Raw genomic sequence first — 21,611 nt, 5'->3', positions numbered from 1 at the left:
TGTTAAAACTAGTTTTATCTAAGATAAAAACCTCCCTCACTTCATTAGCTGCCCAAATCACACCCACACAAAATAATAAAGAAAATAAAAACCTTCTTTTCTCTGCTCTCCTTGCTGAGTGCTTGTGGTTCAATAACACTGCTCACTTTTATTATGGGTCTTAACCCTTGTGTTTTGGGGATGAAGCGGAGCTTTGACACCACAGGAATGCATTTTTTTTGACGGATAGCTTTGACCTCCTCCAAAGACAAGGCACGCAGAGGTACTTTGGCAATATGGCTTCTGCAACACAAACAGACATTTGGTGTAAGCAAAAGGAAAGGCAGAGTTAAAACATTTAATCTGCTCCTAATAAGCGAAGCCAAGTATTTTTCTAAGGAAATAAATACCAATGATAGCCTCTGCAGGAAGCAACATGGAAATCTGAACTTCAGAACAATGTCATGGTATCTTAATGACAATGTAATAAAACAGTAAGTGAGAACACATTTCTGCTTGAAGCAAATAAATATGATTTAAAGATAGCTTAAGACATGATGAAAATGTAATTAATTGTTTAATGAAGCTTACATGAAAACCTGAGTACGTTTGAACAATGCAAGATATTTTTTCTATGCAAGAAAACGGGAAGTTGGGTATTTCTCATGTTTTCAGAAATTTGAAAAAACGTTAACAAAGCTGAATTCTGCAAACCACATCAAGAAAGATCCAGGGAAGGAAATACACACTGCAAAAGGCTGTTCTACTTCCAACATTTAGGGGACCTGCTAGTTATTAAAAGTTGCAGTGAACTGAGATACTAGTTACACATACAGCTTAAGGACTTTTAAGCATCCAGTAACACAATTCCAAAGAAGTGATATGATGAGATAAAATGAACAGCAGAAAATAATGAAAAACAGAGGGCTCCCAAGTCACAGGTTCTGAGCTCCGTGAGTTCTTCTTAACAGGAAATGTGCTTCCCTCTCAGGATTTACAACTCAGTGTAGCTTAGTTTAAATCAATACTTGCTTATGCAATGAAGCAGGAAAAGTTGGTGGAATCATTGCTTTTACTTAAGATGTACTGCTAAAGTACCCTAGGTGCAACATAAAAGATCATCAGTCTCCTGCACTGCTTGTATTGTTCAGAAGGACAGGATGAGCCATTCCAAAAAGCCCTACAGCCTAGTGGTTAGGATACTCCCCTGGGAAGTGAAGTCAATTCAAATCCCCAGAAATGAAGGGACAGGAATCTAAACCTGCATACGTATTTTTAACATCTCACCAGCAGCCTGGTTTAGCAAGGCAGTGGGGCAGATGGTGGAAGCCTGGTAAGCATGCTCTAGGAGACATCTGAGAAGCCAAGCATGCAGGTAAGAGAGGTACACAAACACTTCTGTATGCCACACAACTCACAAGCTAATGATCCAGTTGCTGGGGCTGTCAGGATCTGAGTGGTAACAGTGCATGACACCTAAAAGGTACAGAGGCATCCAGGGCCTACAAGTTAAAGCTATTACTGAACGAGTACTTTGAGGAATTTACATTTAGAATTAAATTCCTGGTACAGATGCTTCCCAAAGTAAAGCAGAAAGGCCAGAAGATGCCTTTGGCACAGCTGGAGATCACTGTTGTGTATTATGACTTAAGTTCTTTCCCGAACCCATAGAACTTCAACATGTACAATAGTATTAGGTAGACATCAAGGCAAAACTAAGAACTGAATGATCAATCTCCATCCCTTTACAGCTGACCCTGAAGACTGGAGGAAAACAAATCTGAACCACAACCATTGTATAAAAATATATGATTTCCTTTGAAAGTGAAGGAAAAGGCCAATTATTGGCAGATCTGATGGCAAAGGTTCAGAACTCCTGCAGCATTTTCAATCCTCAGCAGCCACTGCATGGGGCAGGGACAGGGAGGGTGCTGCTGACACCACAGCATCGAGGACATCACTTTTAAAACACAACTTGACATTCTGTAGGCCATGTAACTTGAAGCAACTGTATCACGAAACACTTTCTTATTGAAGTGCTAGTTTTAATTTAGAGTATGAAGCTTGGTACAGCTTCAAAAATTAAAAGTTGTCTGTGTGCAATGACCAGCACAATCTCACCTCTACCCATACAGCAAGATAAACAAAGATTCAGGCTCCCTCTCAGAACCATGGTCTGTACCCTTGAGTGGAATTCTGCACAGCAAGAAGACAGACAGTCCTTTAGGATGGGAATTTACTCCACAGCAGCAATGCAGTGAGTAAAGTCCAGGTACACCTAGTACAGCCTCCTAACAGAGGATGGAAAAGGACTAGAAAGGCATCAGTGGCCGTATTTGGCTGTGAATGCCTTCCTGTGAGCCAGCTCAGAGCAATGACCATGAACAGCTCCAGCCAAGGAGGAGGAAGAGCCAGGGCAGCCACAGAACAGCTGATAGCTTCCTCCAGGGAAGACGGAAGCAGTTCAATATGTCTGAAAATACTAGCTGGATAAGAGAAGGCAATACCTTAAGAGCCTCAAAATGGCCAAGATAAGCCTCAACGGCTGTTTCCCAGTATCTCTAAACCCCTATTTTTCTGTGTGTAAAATAGGCCACCTGCATGCATATAGTAAACTGGATTAATAGATCTCACATTACATTGCACACCTTGAAAACACAGTGCTGAAAGCCCTAGCCTCATTGCAGCTGCTTGGATTAGACTAAAAGTCTACCTGGCTACACACCCTGCAGCCAGCACTCTGTCCTTACAGCACACCCTTGGCAAGCTTGTGGCACTACTTCCTTGAGATGCTTCCACAGCTTCCAGTCATCTGCAATTCAGAGAATTCCCAAGCCAAAGATCAGAAAGCCTTCCTGAATCCTGGGGGAATATGTGGGGAATGTCCAGGCAAGGGGAAACTGCCTCAAGTTGTGCCAGGGGACGTTCAGGTTGGATATTAGGAAAATTTCTTCACAGAAAGGGTTATCCAGCGTTGGAACAGGCTGCCCAGAGAGGTGGTAGAGTCACCTTCCCTGGAGGTAATTAAAAGATGTGTGGATGTGGTACTTAGGGACATGGGTTAGCAGTAGTCATGGGATCACGAGCTCTAGACAAGCAGTTGGACTTGATGATCTCAAAGGTCTCTTCCTACTGTTCTGTGGGTCTACAAAACCAGGATCAGCTCAGATTAGAGTCTTTTAAGTTCAGAGCAATTTGGGTTTCTCTAGGAAACTGGGAATAGGGATGAAAGGGCTAAAACAATTTTTAAAAAGATTGTTTTCTTTTAATCACCCATCTTGAATCTAACATAGATACAAATCTATACCTAATATAGATATAGATTGCATTATATTCAAGATATAAAATTAGTACTTGAGGATCCTTTATGCACCCTCTGAAGTATGTTAAAACTACATAAAATACTAACTGCAACACAAGGTTGTTAGTTTGAAGGCAAACAGAATATGTGGGGCTGAAAATGGTATTCTGCTACTATTTAAATTGCATGTGTGCCACAATTTCAAACAAGATAGGAGCTTAATGAGGAGCAAACACATATGCAGAATGCTGCAATGGAGATGTGCCACAGGGAGTGGCAGAAAAGGAGGGGAAAAACTACACATATAACATTGCAGACCAAGAGACCACTGTGAAAGCAAAAGATAAACCATACAGAACAACCACTGAAACATCAAGTATGCTCATTTTGCAGTTTCAAAGCTCTCTCAGACACCAACAATCTAAATGAAAACCACGAACTCTGGAGATACATGCACAATAGTACTACTCATTAAAATTGCCTTCAAATCTTTTCTATTTTCTCACTTAAACTTTGTTCACTAAAATAATGTCCTAACTTAAAAACACACCTGTATTTTTAAGATACAAAAAGCAGTATGGAATTCCACATCTGCACTACAAGAGATGCTGCAGCTTTTAAATCCCTCAACCTTCAAAAAACTCCACAAACACACAAGGCTGCTGTCTGAATTCATGACTAGAATATTACATAATTTCAGCAGAGGATTGTTTTTTAAATTAAAGAATCTGAAGCAAAATCAGTATTTTTAAAATTAACTTTCCCAAGGTTACTCTGGGACTCTATCACTACACTTTACTCGTTGTTAAAAGGTATAAAAAAAATTAGTTAAAACAAAATCAATTTTTTATTATTGCAATGGTTTCTTTTCTCCCACTGTACAGAATCTGAGATTTCAATCAGTTTTCTCAACACAAAATATTTCTTTTGGAAAATTAAGCCAATAAATGGGCAATACATGAAAACAGAATTGTAACTTTAGACTACAAAGTATAAAGACGTCCCACATATTCCATTTAATGTCTGAGTAGTTTTCTAATGTTACCTAATTCCGATGTTCTGTAACTTGCCCCAGATACGCTTTCGGTAGTAGTGAAGGTTGTTTTTCTGGGACATGGACTCAGTGACATAGAAAAATGATCTGAGCAACTCAACGACATAGGTACGCATCAGCCAGTACAGGAATTTAGCCAAAATTTCTTCACGGAGACGATGTTCAGAGGCAGGAACAAAGTGATCACCTTCAATAAACAATTCAAAGGTAGTTATAGTAAATATCAGCTCTTTGTATTGGTAAAGAAGCAGAGCAAACAGAAAAGCCCACACGTAACCCTCTTTTCCTAGCTTGAGGTAAATGGAAACCATAGGTTTGAGTCACAGTTTCAGAATAAAAGAATCAACATATTTGTTAGAATTCACAGCTCCTGATGGAAGTATAACCTCTACTATTTTTGACATCAGTTCTCGAACATCAGACTTTCATCTTCCTCCTCCATTATAAATAACCTGTAGTAATTATAGCACCCTATTACACCTTCTAAAAAGGAATAACATCTTAGCCCACACTACTGCAGGATCTAAGAACATTACCAGGTAAGAATAAATACTGCAAACATAGCAGTTAAGAAGGTGCAATCCATACTGTATAAATGGGAGAACAGATGAACAGGAAAATGACAATTAGACCCTACAGCAATCAACCACTGAACTACCATGTCAGTCTAGATTTAAGTATTAGGACAGTGTTTGAAGAAAGACTTCTTCAGGGAAGCAAATATCGTCTAAAAAGAGGACTGAATAGAAAGGATTCAAATAGGATTTGGAGCAATGAGCTGGTGTTCTCAGGACAGCTTCCAAGCCAAGGACCACAACCGCTCCCAACCTCTGCACCACCAACTACCCATCCTTAAGAAGTGATCAGTAAGTGTCTCCTGTTCCTAGAGAAGGGGTCTAGAAAGATGACAGATGACAGGCAATCCCTGTATTGCACTGTAAGGGTTCCATACTGATGTCTCTCTCACAGGATTGATGTGTAGATGGACAAAACCCAACACTGTGGGATGAAAATTCACCCCAATAGCAGAGGAACACAAGTGTCTTAATTTACCTTAAGCTCCTTCTGAAAACTTATGGTACCCAAGAGACTGCAATTGTTCATTACATGCTTAGGTCATACTTCATGATCTTTCAGTTACTGTAATTTGGAAGGTAGGGGTGAAAGGGAAAAGTGTTGTTGAAAGGCTGGTTCTAAATTCATGTTTGTGAAAATATCATCACACAGAAAGCATGAATAAAAATCATGAACACTGAAGTTCTGGAAGGAAGATAGGCTTAAGCATACTTCCATCACTAGTAACAGACACTACTAGGTTTGCCCTCTGGGCTAAGGTTATCATGCAACAACTCTGAGCCCACATTCACTATCCTCCCCCCTTCTCACCTTAAACACGAACACCAGTCACCTGACACTCCCTTCACTTAGGTCTTTAATGAAAGAAGTACCTTTGACTAGACGGAGCCACAAGCAGTCATTCACTCTCATCTTCCACGTCAACTCTTGCAAGGAAAGCTTAGCAAACATCCCCATGGAAATGAACACTTTGACATTTTTTAAGAACCGGCACTTGTTATGATTTGAACCCCACAGCTCAGCGGGGATGACCTTCTCCAGGCACTCTCTCACAAACAGGTACACGTGCCAGCGGTTGCTGCGCTGTTTGATGAGGTGCCCGAGGTCTGAATCACTCGCCTCTCCTTGGTCTTGCTCCTCACTCTGCGACTCCCCATGTGCAGATTTTGTGAGAGAAACAGGTAAGTTATCTGGCACATCAGCGTTACTGCTGCTTGTCACACACTTAGGCTCTTTTCCACATGGTTCTGCTTTGTTGCGAACCTCTACTTCCCCGGGCAAGCCTGTCTGACAAGGCAGCTCAGTTTTTCTTGATTTGGTTTCAGATATGCAGACAGGGCAATTTTTTTTCAAGAGAACTAAGTAAGGACACCTTCTATGGTTCCTTAGCAGTGCCTGAAATACACATCTCATTTGCCAGTAGCGTTTGGGCAACCTCTTTTTCCTCCACTTGTTATCTGGCAGACTTTGGTGGTGCTTTTGCTCCAACACATTTTGGTTTAAGAATATAGCTTCTACAAGCAGTCTTCCACCTGCCTTACAGTGCTGCAAGCGATTCAATAAAAACGATTTAGAAAAACATTCTTTGAAACCCTTGCGAGAATACAGAATCAGCTTCCTGTCAATGTATACTTCAGAACGTGAGAGCCTATTTGGTGACTTCTTTGCCAAGTGAGCTACAGGATTTTCCTGCATTCTGTACTTTGAAGAAATACCCTCCATGGGTTTGATTCGCACAGAATCCAAATGAGATTCATGTGTATTCATCTCTACTCCTTTCCTATGAGATTCTGCTTGCTTTTCAATGCTGGACTTGGAACATTTGTTACTCTGAACTCCCTGCAGAAAAGATCTTTCACCTGCCACACACTTCTTCCCATTGTGAGACGTGTGAACTAAGGACGGACCAGACATATCACTTTTACTTTGAGAAACGTGCACCTTTTTAATGGGGCATACAGAACGTGATGCTACACAACCAGCTCCATAGCTCTTGCAATTACTTTGCTTTACATCAGCAGTGACACTATCAGCACTTTCATCTCTTGCTTTCTCCTCTACTTTCGCTCTCTTAGCTGGAATTTCAAGTTGTTCCCTATCAGGCTTCCTTTTTAAGGATGGTGCTGTAGCTGACAAACGTGAACTGGAGCCACTCTGTTCTTCCAGATGCTCAGTACCCATTCTGATCTGTTCATCTGCTTTAGAAGCATCTTTTGCAGCATAGTGGCAACTGGACATGTTGGGTTTTGTATTTCTCAGGCTGGAGACGTTAGCTTCAAGTCTTTGTCTGCATTTCCACCCATGTGACATTGAAAGATACTGCCTATGAAACCTAAGTCTTTTTTTAATATAGTCAAGCAAGCTACTACGCTTACGCTTTGAAAACCTTTGTTTAGCAAACACTGGGGATGAGTCTACATTAACAGTATGTGAAATAAGTTCATAAACTGGCTGCCCACAAACCTGGTAACAATTACTAGGAGGAACCAGCATAAAGATTGCACAGTGTTCCAACAAATACATCGTCACATCATCCCCTATCCTGCTCATCAGTGTTTGCCAGAGGCCACTCATACGCATGGTTTCTGTTACAGTATTGGGCAGGTAGCTGTATACACGTGAAAACGGCATGATTGGGAAATGAGAACTGTTCTCATCCAGTAAGGAGTATCCATATGCGAGGATATTCTTCTTTCTTTTTTCACACAATCTCTGAATAACTCTTGCGATGACTTCATCCTGACCAGATAACTGAAGACAGAAAGACAAAAAAGAAAAAAAAGATAACTAGCTTTTATCACCAACTCTTCCGTAAACCACAACATACGTTTTAAAGGCACAGACATGCAAGTCACACAGCCTTAGACATGAGCTTCAGATCAGCACTTTCAGAGTAATATTAATGCTTCACAAATGCCATACCCAAAGACTTTCAAGACGTTTACACACACCAATACCTGCCTACATCCTTAAGGAAGTCTTTTTAACTTTTACCGTTCTGATCCTGGTTTTCATGCCCAGGAACCATCCTACACTACTCCCCTCAGCTCCCTCAGCACCCAAGACTCCAAGGCCTTCAAGGTCAGTCTGCCTGTCGATGCTTCCTCAGGTAGACGCTAACCTCCAAGAACGAACACTGATTTTTCTGAAGATTCCGTTTCCTTTATGTACAGAAAAGCAATGAAATAACTCAGTCCACACGCTCAGCAACCTTGCAAAGTTTGTTTCCTGCTGTAGCAGTTTCGGTCACACACGCCGCAGCTTCGAGAGAAAAGCAGCGTTTCCTCTCCAGAAAGTTTCTTCCGCTTAAAAACCAACCTGCAAGCAGTTCCCCACCCTGTTCTCTACCCTCTCAAGAGCTGGAAAGGGGCATTTTTCATCTCCAGTTGCCCCCCGGCAACATTCCACTCAAGAAGGGTCAGGGGACCCCGAGCACGCAGCCCTTTTGTGCCAAGCACTTCCTCGCTGGAACCAGGACTTTGCTCTCCCACGGATGGTCCCCCACTCCTCCCAGCTGGCTGAGGCCGACAGCCGAAGGGGCTGGAGGTGTCGGCGGGCCGGGGCAGGGAGCTCCGAAGGGCCAGCAGAAAACCCGCGGGGTCGGCAGCAGCCCCGCGCACACGTGGAGGACGCGAAGCACGCTGCCACCCGCCTAGCGCCGGCCCCGCTGCCCCGCCGAGGGCCGGCAGCTGCCCTTGCCGCTGGCACTAACGTCTGAAGCCCCGCGCCGCCACTTGCGGCCCCGGGGGTCTCGGCAGGGCTCGCTCCTCGGCGGGGGCTCCGCTCCTGCGGCCGCTCCGCGCTCGATGCCAGGTGCAAGCGGTCCATCACTGTGCGCTCTGTCTCCTACCTGCTGGAAGGTGAAGGGCCGGGGGATGGCGCGGGCCCCGCAGGGGACGCATACCACGCAGTGACTCACGAAGGTCCGGTAGCAGGAGGTGTCGTCGCCCCGCAATAACTCTGCCTCTCCAGCATTGCTCTCCTGCAGCTGCCGGATAAAGGTCTCCAGCGGGGTAACCTCAGCGTAGCAGCCGCGCAGGGCACCCAACACCGCAGCGAAAGGCTCCGCACCCGCCATGTTGTGGAGACAGAGCACGCCGCAGCCTGGGCTGGGGCCCCCGCGCTCCCCTCCGCCGCGCACCACTCCACTCCTCTGCCGCCGAGCGACAGGGAACTGCTGTGGTCCTTGGATTTCTTTGTTTGTTTTTCATTAAAAAAAAAAAAAAAAAAGTGGTGTGAGATTTTTGTGGTGGTTTTTGTTTTTTCCTTCTCTCTTTTTTTTTCCTTCTAAGTAAGAGCTGCGCCCAGGTGCAATGTTAGCATACAGGGGCGGGGTCCGGGGCTATCTCCACTCTCCATCCCTCCGACGGTAACGGGTGAGGCGGGGGGACCGGACTAGGCGAGAGCACGGATGACCGCCTGTGAGAGAGAGCCAGCACCGGCTAACACGAATCTGTGGCACAGCTTCTGACCGGACATTCAGGATGTTATTTTCAGACGGCTTTGTAGCATGTTTTCAGTGCTGTGTATTCTCAGGTTGCTTGGCATAGCGCGACCTAAAGTCAGTAAGAGTTGAGGAAAGCTTTCATAGCTCATAAAATGGTAGGGGTTGGAAGGGACCTCTGGAGATCATCGAATCCAAACTCCTGGACAGGCTGTACAGGAATGCATCCAGACGGGTCTTGAAAGTCTCCAGAGAAGGAGACTCCACAACCTCTCTGGGTAGCCTGTTCCAGTGCTCCATCACCCTTACAGTAAAGAAGTTTTTCCTCGTACTGAGGTGGAACTTCATGTGCTCAAGATTGGATCCCCTGCGCCTCATCCTGTCACAGGATACCATTGAATAGAGACTAGCACATTTTTCTTGACACCCACTCTTTGGATACTTGTAAACATTAATAAGATCTCCTCTCAGCCTTCCCCAGACTAAACAGCCCCAGGTCTTTCAGCCTACCCTCCTAAGACAAATGTTCCAATCCCTTAATTATCCTTGAAGCCATCTGTCGTTCACTCTCTAGTATATCCCTGTCCCTCTTGAATTGGGGAGCCCAGAAATGGACAGAATTAGTCTCACCAGGGCAGAGTAAAGGGGGAGGAGAACCTCCTTTGACCTGCTAGCTACACTCTTCTTCATGCACCCCAGGATGCCATTGGCCTTCCTGGCCACAAGGGCACATTGCTGTCCCACGGATACCTTGTTGTCTGCCTTTGAAGGTGCTGAAGAAGTTTTTTAGCGAGTTTTGCTAGTTTGTTAAGATAGGTTTCCTATGAAAGAAACCAAGGGGTATTCCTTTTTAAGGAGCTCCTTTTCGGATTATCACTCTGTACAGGACCTATCTGCAATGAGAGCGACTGTAGAAGAGGTTATGGTGGATATAAACAGAGTAAATCCTAAAAATAACCATCTAGTCCTGTGTTTTTCATCAAACTCATGAATGAAGAGGCCAGATCACTTTTGGTAGTGTGCAACCTCTTACTTGAAATTTTCTTGGTATCTGAAGACTTCATAGTAGCAAACTTCATGCTAGACTGTAAAAGGGATTGCAGTTCTGGAGAACTATAGGTCTCTAAAACTGATGTTTATTCCAGGTAAATTAGTGGAAAGAACAAAAGATGGGATTAGTAGATACTGGGAGGAATACAAGTTGCTTAGTGAACATTATTCCTGTAAAGGGAGTGTTGTGTTAGAAAACTCTTTGAGTTCTGTGAAGGGTTGGGAAGACATGAAAATTATAGTGACCTGGTTAATATATTCTACTTGAATTTCCAAAAAAAACTTTGCAAGGAAATGTTGTATTTATTTTCTCTTTTCTTTTTTCTTTTATTTTCTCTTTTCTCTTATTTTATTTTTTTTCTTTTCTTAAGGGAAAGTGGGGGAGGGGGGGAAGTGCAAAAACCTGAAATGGAAGGTGCTAATACAGATATATTATTGTTAAAAAGATAAGAGGTGGAGATAAATGGTCAGGTCTTTCAACTGAGGTAAATCCTCATCAGAGTTCCACATTAGTCTGCACTTTGTAATTTTCATAAGTGACCCAGAAGCACTGTAAATAAGCAGTAAGTGGCAAGATTTGCTAATGGGGTGAAGTTGTTCCAAGCAGCAAAGCAGACTGGAAAGCTGCAGAAGGGCATTACAAGACTGAGTGATCGAACCTGGCAGATGCAGTGTAACACTGAGAAATTAAGCATGGCACAGAGGTGAAACACAGTCCTAGCTTCATATACAAACTGACAGGTTCTGAGCTGATTAGTGTCCTTCAGGAGTGAAATTGCAAGGTGCACATGAACCAAACAGGCACTGAGCTCAGCAACAGTCAAAAGCAAATCACGTTAGGCATGGTTGGGGAAGGAATAAAGAGGATGCCACCACGCTGTTGCATAAATTCATGGTTTGCATGCACCTTGAGTGCTATTCCAGTCTCTGCATCTCAAAAACAATGTACTAGGAATAGAAGCAGTTCAGAGAGGAGCAATAAAATGTATGGGACAGTACTATATGAGCAATGATGTGATATACTGGAACAGGGTAACTCAGTGGGGAAGGGCAGACACTGCATACCATGATCCATCTCCTGAAACTTGTGTCCTAGGGCCTGGCCACCTTACAGATCACTCAAAACATGCTGCAAAGGCAGCATAGGTCATCAAGCTTCTCTCCAAAGCCAGCTCTCCTGCTCCATCCTGCTGATCTCTCAAATGCAGTCACAGCAAGAGACTTTGGGGCTCTGGCTACCAAGACATGTCTGTTGATATGGCTGCACTCCTGGCCCAGGGGGCTGTAGATATGAAAGATTAAGAACAGAGAAAGGTGTGACATGCCCCATGGCATAAATTCAACAGATGCAGGACCTTTAATGGTCCAGGCAAGATGGAGTCACTACTCTACCGGGGATGTTGGTGAGATGTCTGTTTCCTAGCAAGACTTCCTAGTTGGATTACTGAATCTTCTGCAGAGTTCTGTCCTTCTCAAAGATTAGAGAGCTCTTCATTTTTGTGAAGAACCATCCAACAGCTCCCATTATGGAGAAGGGTTTTTTTAAAGTGTGTGTCCTGTCCCTGGTAATGGTGATGCCATGCAACAAGTAATTCTCTCCAGTGACAGGGACAGAAGTGTAGAAGTTCCAGGTTTGCTGAGACAGACCAACATGTAGCTTCCCTTCCTCATGTGAAGCCTTACAGACTAGGGATTAAGATCAGCATCCCATTGCTCACTAAGGTCTGACCTACCTTCCTTCTAAAACAATCTCTTCTAGGGAGCAAAGCAGCTCATCTCCTGACATCAGCATGACTAAGTGAAATCCTTGGCACCTTATGGCACTCAGTGTGAAGCCTTCCTACATCACTCCCTGTTCAACATTGCTTTCTTCCTAGACTTCTTTACCCCTTGACACAGATGACACTCCCACAGGAGGGAGAGTGGTAACACCAGAAGCCTTCATGAAACCTCAGCAATTCTGTAACTGAAATCTTACAGGAGGGCTGGAGATTTGGAGATGGACTGGATTCATCAGCCCTGTCTAATCAGGTTTTGAATACACCAAAGGATGGAAACGTCACAACCTTGCTGTGAAACGTGCTCCAATCTTTTATTCCCTTCAGAGTAAAAAAGTTTTTTTTGCATTTAAGTAGAATTTTCTGTATTTTAATTTGTGCCCACTGCCTCTTGTCCTGTTACTGGGCACCACTAAGAAGCATTTGGATCCATCTTGCTGACATCAATTATTTATACACTTTGATATGATCCCCACCAAGCCTTTCCTTCTTGGGGCTAAACAATTCCCAGATGCCTCAGCATCTCCTCATGTTAGATGATCCAGCTCCTTAATCATCATAGTTGCCTTAAGTGGCAAGTTTGCTGGTCTCACACCGTATCACAGTATATCAGGGGGTGGAAGGGACCTCAAGAGATCACCAGGTCCAACCCCCCTGCCAGAGCAGGATCACTTAGGGGAGTCTGCACAGGAATGCATCCAGGTGGGGTTGGAAAGTCTGCAGAGAAGGAGACTCCACAACCCCCCTGGGCAGTCTGTTCCAGTGCTCTGTCACCCTCACTGTAAGAAAGTTTCTCCTCCTGTTGAGCTGAAATCTTCTATGTTCTAGTTTGAACCCATTGTTCCTTGTCCTACCACTGTGAACCACCTTCAGGGCATGAATTATCTCTTGTGTTGCACTACTAAGGGAATTGTATTGGAATTAGGTGATCCTGGAGGCCCCTTCCAACCCTAACAGTTCTGTGATTCTAAGATCCTCCTGAAACACACAACAGCTCCTCTTTCTCTGCATCAAGTTGTACATCTGCACCAGGAGTGCTGCTTCCTGACCTTCCCTTCATGCTGCAGGCAGGAAGGGCCAGGCTTGTAAAACTCCTTCTTCTGGTCCTCCTGTGGTGTTGGTCCTGTTCTCAATCCCAGGCTCCAGCATCTGCAGTAACACTGTTGCTGCCTCTAAGAAGAGCTCATCAGCACTTAATTCTTCAGGTTTGGCCTCTATTGCAGGGGATCTAGAATCCATGCAGATGAAATAACATCACTCCAGCTGCACTTGGGAAACAGGGAAAAGTTCAAAGCATGAGTGAAGCACACATCAGCAATGATGGAAAGTTCGATGAGGCCTTGAGCAGCTGACTCTAGTTGAGAGGTGTCCCTGCCCATGGCAAGGAGATTGGAATAGGTGACCTCTAAGGTCCCTTCACCTTCCCAGAGCAGCTCCCGCTCCCTCCCCAGACCTGCCTTCACCTTCCCAGAGCAGCTCCCGCTCCCTCCCCGGACCTCCCTCCACCTTCCCAGAGCAGCTCCCGCTCCCTCCCCGGACCTCCCTCCACCTTCCCAGAGCAGCTCCCGCTCCCTCCCCAGACCTGCCTTCACCTTCCCAGAGCAGCTCCCGCTCCCTCCCCAGACCTGCCTTCACCTTCCCAGAGCAGCTCCCGCTCCCTCCCCAGACCTGCCTTCACCTTCCCAGAGCAGCTCCCGCTCCCTCCCCAGACCTCACTTCATCTTCCCAAAGCAGCTCCTGCTCCCTCACCAGAGCTCCCTTCATCTTTCCAAAGCAGCTCCTGCTCCCTCTACACCATTCTACACAATCCTCCACCATACCTAAACAGCTCCTGCTCCACCACCACCCTTTTTGCACCCACCCCAGAGCCAGGCACAAGACCCTCAACCAGCCAAGACACCACAGAGAGGAGCTCAGCCCCAGTAAGGATGCCCAGCCAGCATCCATGGATGATGTTGGAGTAGTCATCAACCCTCTTCCTACCTAAACCAGGGGGCCACCAGGCCCCCCAGCCTTTGTCTCCCCCCACCCCCAAGTGTGCACCATGGGTACTCACCAGTGAGGAGAGGAGGATCCTCAGCCCAGATGGGCTCAGCTTGGGGCTGCTGTCTTTCCTGGGGCTGATTAAAAAGGGGAGTGCGTGGGGAGAGCAAAGTGGCCACACCTGGAGGGGGAGGAGACTGCAAGAACCCAGGTGCTCTGGGTTTAGAGGAGAAAAAGGGAAAAAGGGGGAAAATGGGGTGGGTGGGGTGGAAAAGGGGCAGATATGGTAGGACAGGGGAGGTGGTGGTGAAAGAAGGGGGTTTTAAAATAACTTTATTTTCCAGAAATGTTTCATAATGCACAACTGCAGTTCATGGTTAGCTTTGCCTCCATGCAAAACCAACAAACTCATCAATACTTCATCAAATAAAGCACAATGGTGGCTGTTACAATGAAATCTTTCCATAATTATCATATTGCTTGGTAGGAAGATCTGTGCTTCTCAGACAAGTTTTAACAACAACACAAATAAGTTCTGCAAGAGTGAATTTTCTCCTTGGATACCAGCAGACACCACCAGGATGATGAAGGGACTGGAGCATGTGCCCTGAGGAGGGGCTGAGAGCCCTGGGGCTCTTTGGTCTGCAGGGGAGAAGACTAAGATAGGATTTAATAAATGCTTATAAATATCTGAGGGCTGAGTGTCAAGAGGGAGGGGACAGGCTCTGCTCACTTGCACCCTGTGATAGGACAAGGGGCAATGGATAGAAACTCTAGCACAGGAGGTTCCACCTCAACATGAGGAGGAACTTCTTCCCTGTGAGGGTCACAGAGCACTGAAAGAGGCTGCCCAGAAAGGTTGTGGAGTTTCCTTCTCTGGAGACTTTCGAGACTCATCTGGATGTGTTCCTGTGTGACCTGTGCTACATTCTATGGTCCTGCTCTGGCAGGGGGGTTGGACTTGATGATCTTCAAAAGTCCCTTCCAACCCCTGACATCCTATGATATGCAGCCTCCCTTTTCTTTACAATGCTCTTGATGACAAGGTGCTATTTGCATCTCTGGCCAATTTGGTGCAAGGTCCTACATTTGGGGAGAAATAACAACAGGCACCAGGACAGGTTAGGGGCTGCCCTGCTGGAAAGCAGAGAAAGACCTTGGAGTGCTGGTGGACAGCTCCATGGAACAACAATGTGGCCAAGAGAGCCAATGGGATCCTGGGATGCATCAAGAAAGGTGTGTCCAGCAGGGCTAGGGAAGTTCTTCTACCTCTCTACTCTGCCCTGCTGAGACCATACCTGCAATCCTGTGTCCAGTTTGGGGCTCCCCAGTTCAAGAGAGACAGAGACCTGCTGGAGAGAATCCAGGGGAGAGCCATGAGGATGCTTAGGGGACTTGAGCATAAGGGGACTCCCTTATGAAGAGAGACTGAGAGCCCTGGGGCTGTTTAGTCTGGAGAAGAGAAGACTGAGAGGGGATCTGATCAATGTCTATCAATATCTGAGGGGTGGGTGTCAGGAGGAGGGGGCCAGGCTCTTTTGGGTGGTTCACAGTGATAAGACAAGGAACAATGGGTTCAAACTTGAACACAGAAGATTTCAGCTCAACAGGAGGAGAAACTTCTTTCCAGTGAGGGCGACAGAGCCCTGGAACAGGCTGCCCAGGGGGGTTGTGGAGTCTCCTTCTCTGGAGACTTTCCAAACCCACCTGGATGCCTTCCTGTGCAGACTCCCCTAAGTGATCCTGATCTGGCAGGGGGGTTGGACCTGATGATCACTTGAGGTCCCTTCCAGCCTCTGATATACTGTGAGACTGTGCTAGGGTACAGAGCTCATTTTGCAGCAGGGCATGTTGTGTGTGGGAATGAGCCCTTCTGAGGACTGTTATTGTTACAGTTACCAGAGGTACATGGATCTGATTCTTCCCCTGTGTTTCTCCTGGTCCTCTGGATTGGGTCTCATCCTGAGAGTTGGAGTGGTCTCTTCTCCACCCTTTTACTGCTTTTTCCAGGCTGCTGTGTGTCTCTGGCACTGTATGTGATGGTCCCTGATGGTGTATTTCTCTCCTCACACCTGCCCCAGCCTTTATTTGATTCAAGCTCTCCTTGTCTGTTTCTCCTCAAAACTCATCCTTCTCCTTTTATATTTGCCTGCTAAGAGTCATGGTCTAAATTGCATCAGATACACCCTGTGTCAGTCAAACTTTGAACTTTTGTCTTCAGTTCAGTGTTAAGTGATCTTCAGTGCTACTTTTCACCCTTCAGTTGCAATATTTCATCCACAGATTCTTTGATCCTTTTTCTCAACCACGCATCATATTTCCCTCTTCCTCAGGCATACTCTTCTTCACTGTTTCATCCTGCTTTTCATGCAGTGTGAGCAGAAATTAATTTTCCATTGGGGGCTGGTTTTGAATAGGCTAGAGTTAATTTTCTTCATAGTAGCTAGAATGGGTCTGTGTTTTGGATTTGTGCAGAAAAGGGATACTGTGATGTCATGCTCAGCATATAAAACTGGGAGAAGGTCAACAGGATGGCCACTGCTCAGAGACTGGGCATTGTTTGGTTTGTGGTGAGCAATTGTTTTCTTCTGCATCATTTGTCTTGGTTTTTTTGTTTTCCTTTCTCTTTGTTGTTATTCTGCCTCTTCCCCACCTGCCCTCCCTTTGGTTTTATTTTTCCTTACTTAAAAAAAAAATCTTTTTGATTATTGAACTGTTTCTATCTCAGTCCATGAGTTTCTTTCTCACTTTTACTCTTCCACTCTGCTCTCTCCCTGCTGGGGGAGAGGGAACTGAGTGAGCAACTGTAGTGCTTAGCTGCTGGCTATGATTAAACCATAACACCATCTCCAAAAAGGGCAAATGTCTTTCTATCCTCTTTCCATAAGCTACTTCTTCAATTTTTAACTCTGTGACAGTTGAAGAAAACAGTAGTGAAGGAGATGGATGCTCACAGAGCCTTCTGTCTTCAGATCTGCTTTTCAAATGACTGTTTAGTGGAGGGTTTTTGACAGTAAGCAAACAGATGCCATAACATTCTGCTGATCAGTGCACATTTGTCATAGCTAAAGAGCATCAGGGGTATAATGCTGCAAAGCAACCCTTACTGTGTTCCAGGGATAATGGAGTTAAGGGTCTGTGACTGGAATTTTTTCAGATTACATGGTCCTCTGACACTGATCTTCTGAGATCCCCAAGAGCTGCCTTGAAACAACAGATTCCTAGTTCAAGTTTTATTATTTTTTCTTTTCCTCCTATGTATCTGTGTAGTAATTTCTTGGATGGCAAGGAGGGTGAGGCTAACCAGCTGTTTCTTCAAGCAAGTTGGTGAAGGGTTTGTTGGTTTTACCAAATGAAACACTGCTTATTCCTTTCTGTGCTAGTGGTCAGCCCTAGGCAAACAAAACACCTGCTTGTGATGGAAACTAAACAGCAGATGTAGCAAAAGCTGTGATTTTCAGTATAATAGATGTAAATTGTGGGGTGCATCTGGAAAAGTAGAGGTTATATTTCTGCAGATCCTGTGGAAATCAGTCCAAACTAGGCATTTATGACCGCTCTGAGCTGAAGCTTGCAAAGTGATGCAGACAGGAGGTTGCAGGGAAGTAAGGAGGAAAAGCATGCTGGATAGCCACTGCTGTCTGGCCATGAGCCAGGCATTGACTACTAGGCAGCACTAAGCTGGAACTTTGCCAGGCCCAGTGTTCTCAATGGAATGAAGTCTAGCTGTGGTTCCCAGGCATATGCTTAAAGGATTTTGCATCAGTGGAACAGAGCATGCAGGCAAATGTCAGCAATGAAACATCCACTTGGCTTGAGGCTGCTCAACACAGACTGACCTGTGGCCACAGACTGCTAGGGGCAATTAAAGAGTGAACTCTTCAAACTCCTGAGTAAGAGTAAGATAATCCACAAATCTCTGCAGGCAGGCAAGAGTAGAAGGAGGACAAATCATCAGAATGGCAACCATCAGAGAGCTCTAAGGTAACAAGGAGTGTGGAGGTGTGCATGACTAATGAGAACACTAACAGCCAGAAACTGAGAGGCTGGTACATACTATATCCAAAAGAGCTTGTCAGAAGTGTTATGGCAATGAATAAAAGGGCAGAACACTGCCAAAATAGAAAGCTAGAGGGAGAACCTATCCTATTCTTGTAGGAAAACATAGGCAGACAACCTGAGCCAAAATTTCCCCAGGGTCAAAATGTTCTGTCTTTTGAATCTGAGGTATTTTAAACCTTTTGATGCAGGTATACTCATCAGGGTGTGGAGGAGAGAGGGGTAGGATAAAAAAAAAACAACAAACAACAACACAAGACTTTCTTGGGACTCGAAAGGAGTGGTAAGAAACAAAATTACATATAGGAAAAGCTGGAGCAAAGGGATTAGACCCTGATATCATTAAGAAGCAGTGGTATTTAACATAGATGCATGAAAACATGGGAGGCATCACAATATTCCCTGTGTACTAAGAGGAAATTCTTAAATGTGCCTGTAGCTGGAAATGTGCATGGATCCTCACAGGTACACAGCCAAATACCTCCTAGTACGAGGGGAAGCAGCCAGACTGACATTGAGGAATCCAGGGAAGCTGGGCTTTTTTTCCCTGGCTTCTCAACTCCTATAGCTACTCATGTAGGAAAGCTCCTATAGTCTATTACAGGGAGAAAGTGCTGCACTGGAACTGGAGGCTCCTGAGGTCCTTTCCCACCTGTATTTAGATCTCATGATATTGAAAAGCTGTAGTTAATTTCCCTATGAGATGTACCTTGAGGGGGGGAAAAAAACAAATGGAAAACATGGTGTTTGCAGACAAACTACAAAATTGTCTAAATGCTTCTGGCATCCAGCTGGAGATGCTGACATTACAAGCAGAGTGTAATGATGTATTAAAAGGGAAAATACACTGAGGCTCAGTCTGGGTCTCAGCAATGTATACTGCACCTCTCTGGCAGCAGCAGAAGCAGAGCAGATTCACAGAATCACAGAATCAACCAGGTTGGAACAGACTTGAGACATCAAGTCCAACCTCTTACCTATCACCTAACACCTCCTGACAACTAAACCATGGCTCCAAGTGGCATATCCAATCCTTTCTTGAACACCTCCCAGGATGGTGACTCCACCACCTCACTGGGCAGCACATTCCAATGGCCATTCTCTTTCTGGGAAGAATTTCTTCCTAACATCCAGCCTAAACCTCCCCTGGTGCAGCTTGAGACTGTGTCCTCTTGTTCTGCTGCTGGTTGCCTGGGAGAAGAGACCAACCCCCACCTGGCTACAACCTCCCTTCAGGTAGTTGTAGGGAGCAATAAGGTCTCTCCTGAGTCTCCTCCAGGAGAAACAACCCCAGCTCCCTCAACCTCTGCTGGTGAAAAGCTCTTCCTCAAGCTCTGTTGGTAAAAGTGCCCATGCTGCCCATTGTGTTACTCAGTCAGCCCTATGACCCCAGGGGAAAAGCGCCATGGGGGCAGCAGGTCCAGCATCAGGTGAAGATGAGCAGGAAGCAGCACGGTATGGAAGTTGAACTGTGTGGGAATAGAGCACTGTCTCTGTGGCACAACCAAGAAGCACTGAGCCACAGGTCTTGTACACCTACAGAAAGAGCTGAGTCTGCTGCCTTTCTTCACTTATGCCCTTAAGAGATCACAGTTGCTGTTACTATGCACCAATAAGTACTGTGCAAGCCTATCTACTAGAAGCATATAATGACTTTCCCCAATTAGCTCTAAAACAGTCCCAACCTCAAATCACCATAACCTTTTAACTTCCAAAGCCATTACAAGCCAAATGAAGATGAGAATGAGAGGTAGTCACCTAGTTGCTTACCACATTTCATCCTATTAGAACTGAGGAAGTTTGTTACTCCAAAACAGATCACAGACACTGATAATCCAGCATCAACTGCAGTACAAATTTCATATGCAGCTTTTCTTCTGCATGGACAGCATACAGAACCACATTTTTTGTTTTAAACTGATGCAATTTCCACAAGTAAAAAGTGAAAATATTTCATTCTTATATGCAGCTTTCCTTCTGCATGAACAGTACACGGAACCACATTTTTGTTTTAAGCTGATATAATTTCCACAAGTAAAGAAAGTTAAAATAGCTCATTTAATATCTCCAAAGTTACATTACTTACACAATTTTTCACCACCTTCCTTTCCAACAACAAAAGATAACTGTCCTGTATGCAAAGTCTTTTATTTGGAAATAGAATGTGCAAAAACAATGACTTGAACAGGAAAGTCTCACTCATTTTAAGAATTGAAATGGTCCTAGTTTTATATTCTTTATGACTACTATTCTGAGGTCATGGTCATCAGAAATGCAAGACAGAAGACCAATAAACTCACAGTATGTAAAGATGCAAGAGTCATTTTTCAACAGCTACATAAAAAAAAGAGTGATGAAACATTAGAAATATCTGAATATGGTATTCTGGACATTCAGAAGCTCCTCTAGAAGAACCAGTAACTTGAATTGTTTCATAATGGCATGAAAAAGGGATTGTGCTATATGCATTATTTCACAGAATCACAGAATTAACCAGGTTGGAAAAGACCTTCAAGATCATCAAGCCCAACCTATCACCCAACACCATCTAATCAACTAAACCATGGCACTAAGTGCCTCATCCAGTCTTATTTTAAACACTTCTGGGGATGATGACTCCACCACCTCCCTGGGCAGCACATTCCAATAGGAGATCTCTCTTTCTGTGAAGAATTTCTTCCTAACATCCAGCCTAAACCTCCCCTGGTGCATCTTGACACTGGGTACTCTCATTCTGTCACTGGTTAAGGGATTTTTTTGCATGCTTACATTTAACAGTTGTTATGAAATATGAATCACAAATTAGTTTGCTTAAAAGCAAAGAGATTCTTCCAAGCAAATCCAAACTGTATAATGAATGCAACCTGTTTTGCACAGACTTATGTATGTTTAATGCTAAAATCACCAGTCCTCCTTAGTTACAGTTAGCAGTGTAAAGAGACCTTAAAGTAAACATCACTTAAATATTCACTTCTAGACTCTCTTCCATTGCCAGAGCAGGTAAAGAAGACTTCAGAATGAGAGACCAGTCTGTGACAAAATGGTTAGGCACATTTCTGTATCTTTTTGGGAGCCAAGTATTTATATGTTCAGGTTTCTTCAGTATCAGAATTGGATAACATCCACTTCATAAGGTAGTTACAGCCTACAGGAGTAGATCTGTGTTCTTCTCAAGGCTAGTCAATTAATATTTCAATCAATGACAAACTGAATAGCCTTACACAAACAACATGCAATTTGATAAAGATATTTAAGATGCATTAGGGTTAATCTGGAAAGGTAGTGACCAAAGCAAAATTAGAATTGGAAAACAGAATTCTGCTGTTTGGACTTTTTTTTTTTTAATTTTTTTTTTTTTTTTGCTGTTGAAACCAATGCACTCTGTAT

At 44.5% G+C, this 21,611-nt stretch overlaps 1 protein-coding gene across 1 annotated transcript in view; it reads right to left on the bottom strand.

Annotated features, from left to right (window-relative positions):
• Window positions 1-9,012, bottom strand: part of TERT (telomerase reverse transcriptase) — a 33,200-nt gene extending 24,188 nt beyond the window's left edge. The window contains exons 1-4 of the mRNA XM_054381617.1: window positions 8,761-9,012; window positions 5,783-7,661; window positions 4,326-4,521; window positions 93-282 (exon numbers count right to left, since the gene is read on the bottom strand). Coding sequence (XP_054237592.1) covers window positions 93-282; window positions 4,326-4,521; window positions 5,783-7,661; window positions 8,761-8,988 — 2,493 coding nt within the window. The 5' untranslated portion in view covers window positions 8,989-9,012. The remainder of the gene's footprint in view (window positions 1-92; window positions 283-4,325; window positions 4,522-5,782; window positions 7,662-8,760) is intronic.
• Window positions 9,013-21,611: the final 12,599 nt, after the last annotated feature.

This window comes from Indicator indicator, chromosome 6 (genome assembly GCF_027791375.1).
Source record: "Indicator indicator isolate 239-I01 chromosome 6, UM_Iind_1.1, whole genome shotgun sequence".
NCBI classification, from domain to species: domain Eukaryota; kingdom Metazoa; phylum Chordata; class Aves; order Piciformes; family Indicatoridae; genus Indicator; species Indicator indicator.
This window is presented reverse-complemented; position numbering and strand designations above follow the sequence as displayed.